Source organism: Manihot esculenta, chromosome 9 (assembly GCF_001659605.2).
Source record: "Manihot esculenta cultivar AM560-2 chromosome 9, M.esculenta_v8, whole genome shotgun sequence".
In the NCBI taxonomy this organism is placed as follows: Eukaryota; Viridiplantae; Streptophyta; class Magnoliopsida; order Malpighiales; family Euphorbiaceae; genus Manihot; species Manihot esculenta.
Genome location: NC_035169.2, coordinates 34,180,530 through 34,184,276, shown reverse-complemented (window position 1 = coordinate 34,184,276; position 3,747 = coordinate 34,180,530). Strand labels below are relative to the sequence as shown.

General features: G+C 33.3%; 1 protein-coding gene across 1 annotated transcript; it reads left to right on the top strand.

The window, feature by feature from the left end:
• Positions 1 to 261: 261 nt before the first annotated feature.
• LOC110622295 (NAC domain-containing protein 87) lies at positions 262 to 2,320 on the top strand. The gene is made up of 3 exons (XM_021766762.2): positions 262 to 680; positions 791 to 1,071; positions 1,325 to 2,320. The coding sequence occupies exons 1-3, from the start codon at positions 494 to 496 to the stop codon at positions 2,015 to 2,017; spliced, it is 1,161 nt and encodes a 386-aa protein (XP_021622454.1). The 5' UTR covers positions 262 to 493; the 3' UTR covers positions 2,018 to 2,320.
• Positions 2,321 to 3,747: the final 1,427 nt, after the last annotated feature.

Sequence of the window (3,747 nt, the reverse complement as noted above, 5' to 3'; positions counted from 1 at the left end):
TGTGAAAAAGATTTTGCAGTTGCACATGGGACCCTCTACCCTCTGCCTTTTACCATTTCTTTTTTCACATTCATTTTCAAACAGGTAGATATGTCTAAGAAAATAACATTCCTAAAATACCCACAAATCAAGTCAAATAAAAATTGTAATATTAATAAAAAAAAATAATTAAAATATAATATAAAGAAAGAAACCAAAACCAGAAACAACTACTGTTCAACTCTTTCTATTAGAGGCTTCCTCTATACTGCAACATCATAAAGAGTTCCTTGCTTTCCACGGATCTTTCCTCAGCAGCCTCCTCTATTTAAGCTCTTAATTCTGCATTTGCTCTACTTTCTTAACTCTTCTCTCTTTGTAATCCCCTCCTCCTTCCCAGCTGCTTGCTGCTGTTCTTCTTCTTCTTCTTCTTCTTCTTCTTCTGTTTCTTTCTTGAATTTGCTTCTTTTTGCGTGTATAATTTATAGGTTCTTGTTCAATCTTTGTGATATTAATGGAAGGTTCTGTTGTGGTGAACAAAGGGGAAGATCTTGTCGATCTGCCTCCTGGGTTTCGGTTCCATCCTGCTGATGAAGAGATCATAACTCATTATCTTACCGAGAAGGTCATGAATAGCTGTTTCAGTTCATGTGCTATTGGTGAAGTTGATCTCAATAAGTGTGAACCATGGGATTTGCCTAGTAAGTTTTTATGTTTTCTTTCATTTCTTTCTTGATTTGTATGATCTTGACTGAGTTCTGCTGTGCTTCTGATATAAATTAATGGATGGACTTGTTCTTGTTTTTGACAGAGAAAGCAAAGATGGGGGAGAAAGAATGGTACTTCTTTTGCCAGAGAGATAGGAAGTATCCAACTGGTACGAGAACCAATCGAGCTACGGAGGCCGGTTATTGGAAAGCTACCGGAAAAGATAAGGAGATTTACAAGGGAAAAAACTGCCTTGTCGGGATGAAGAAGACTCTTGTTTTCTACAGAGGGAGAGCTCCTAAAGGAGAGAAGACCAATTGGGTCATGCACGAATATAGACTCGAAGGCAAATTCTCTTACTACACCCTTCCTAAAGCTTCAAAGGTATGTTTTTTATATGCATAAAAGCCAATCAATTCCACTTTCCTGTTTGTTTTTTTTTTTTTTTTTTTTTCTCAAAGAGGTTATTTCAGTTTCAGTACCTGTTTATCAATCATATCTTTTATTAAAAATCATTTGCTTTTGTGTTTGATAGAGAGTTTCTTTCATGGGTATCCTTTTTTCTTGTCCCTTTATTTTTCCTGCTTTTGTGTACATGAAGGATCTTGATAGACTAAAATCATAGCTTTTTGTACAGGATGAATGGGTTGTGTGTAGGGTTTTCCACAAGAGCACAGGGATTAAAAAAACTTCAATTCAAGATCTCTTAAGGGTGAATTCCTTTGGAGATGAATTCTTGGATTATTCATCACTTCCACCTCTCATGGATCCTCCTCAATCTAGCAGGCCTGGCTCAAGCAGCTTCAACGATGAAGACGACGATGAGTTCAAGGCAATCACATCTAAATCATTAGGTGGAAATTACATGCCCCACTTGTCCACAACGATGGTTAACAATAATCAAAGCTATCTTCATCAGCAGCAGCTTCCAAATTCCAGCTACCAAACACCAAGTTCCGTTTTTTATCCTCAAATTCCAGCCTCAAACCCTTTTCTGACCTTCCAAACAACTCCAAATTTGGCCAGTTACTTCCCAAACTCTATCTTTGGTGGTAATGATCAAACCCATTTAATTAGATCCCTGGCTGCAAATTCTGATACATCTGTGCAGCAGAAGAAACACTGCAAGCTTGAACAATTTTCATCTAATAACCAATCTGTGGCCACCCACTCACAAGACACTGGTCTGAGCACTGACAGGAACACCACCACCGAGATATCATCGGTGGTTTCCAAGCATGAAATCAGAAGCAACAAGGTGTATGATGATCTTGAAGGTCCATCATCTGTTGGGGCCATTGCAGATTTTGAGGGTTTGTGGGATTACTAAACATGAATTGCTGAATATGTTGTGAGTGCTGATTGTTCTATAAAATTTCTTAGGAACATATATGTGATGATTGAAAGTATAGTCTTCTCTCTACTAGCTAGATAATTTGGCTACAGTTTTTGAAAGGTTCTTGGCTTCACAAATGAATATTTTTGTATAGATTATAAGTTAAGCCCATGGTGTTCAAATCTTTTTAAGATTTCAGTTTTAGTGACAGAAGGAAATTAATTAAGATACCATGAATATTTATATTTATTATAATTCATGTATATCTTTTTTTTTTTTAAATTAGTTCATTTTATTCTTTTGGGGATTTTAACTTTTTCATTTCGCTTGTATTAATTCTTGAATAATTTATAGTTTTGAACACAATTAAATTCAATTCATTTAGTTCTTTCATGTATAATCTTTTGCAGTGTTTGCACCAACTGCCTGCAAACATCCTAATTAATATTATATAATTAGGCTTAAATTCTTTACCTATATGTGACGTACAATTTCAGGAAATTCCTGAAAAAAGTTGGTAACTTTTTTTTTTTTATATAAATATCCACTATGTATCGAATTCTTTGTTGCTTATACATTAATATTTGTTGCTTATACATCAAAAGTTTGTGCAAGAAATATTATTCTGTGATTGTCATGATCTTTTCATATAGCAAAGGCCAGAGGGTGCTCATAGCTACAAAAGCATGGCAGCACTTTTTTCTTGTCCAGAAAGTGATATTAATACTTGTCATGTATTTTTTTTTAATAACAAACGATGGAGTTTGAATTTAGATACGTGGTAACTATAAAATTTAGAAAACTGTATTTTACTCGCTTAATGGATTTAATCCGTACGAATTTAAATTAATCGGATTAATGGATTTTCAAAGATTGAATAGTTTAAATAAAAAAAATTGAATATATTAGTTGATCACATCAATATGTTGTGCTAGTAATAAAAAGAAAAGGCTAATATATAGGTGGTGGTGGAGAAGGGAGAAAGACACTAGTATTAGTAAAGACCTCCCCAAATGAAATTAAGAAAACTAAGAATCATGTGAAGAATTGCCTTAATTTCCGCAGGAGATGCCATTAACAAATAATGTTATTCTTAGGTTTCTTCAACAAAAGCTTTACCTTGTGTCTAACGAAACTAAATAATTAGCCAGTATTACTTGTGGAGACAGACTCTTACTTAAAATCCTTAATTGACATATTTTAAAATTCCTCTCCAAGCAAACTCAATTCAACCCAGATTCCCCTCCTTTTTTTTTTCTGAAATATGCGTTGAGAAAGAGTTAAAGGTAAGAGTGGAATCGGTTATTGTAAGAGAAGAAAGATAATGGATTCATGCGTTTATTCAGTGAAGTTCTTTTAATTCTAAGTAATTATTAGAGAAGCAACTCACATGGGAAAGAGAAAGAAAGAGAAAGCATATTATTTTAACCGAGAAAAAAAAAACAAAAACAAAAACAAAAACCTTATTTGTTGCATGAAAACATGGCGACACCAACCAATCAAGATTCTGCACCACCTTTCTCTCACATTGCTGTCGCCCTTCTCATCTCAAATCAACGTACACTCTAGCTATAGCTAAATATTTTATTTATAATTAAATAATATTTAAGAGTTAAAATTGCTTGTTATTGTTTTTTTTTTTAATTAAAAAAAATCAAATTTAGGGATGAATATATAATATTTTTAAAATTTTAAATAAAATATTAAATTATATATATATATAT

Excerpts from the sequence above, each read along its gene's own strand:
- LOC110622295 (XM_021766762.2), top strand. The coding sequence starts at position 494 with ATGGAAGGTTCTGTTGTGGTGAACAAAGGGGAAGATCTTGTCGATCTG. Across the intron at positions 681-790 it reads TGAACCATGGGATTTGCCTA|AGAAAGCAAAGATGGGGGAG; the intron begins GTAAGTTTTTAT and ends TGTTTTTGACAG. Across the intron at positions 1,072-1,324 it reads CCCTTCCTAAAGCTTCAAAG|GATGAATGGGTTGTGTGTAG; the intron begins GTATGTTTTTTA and ends CTTTTTGTACAG.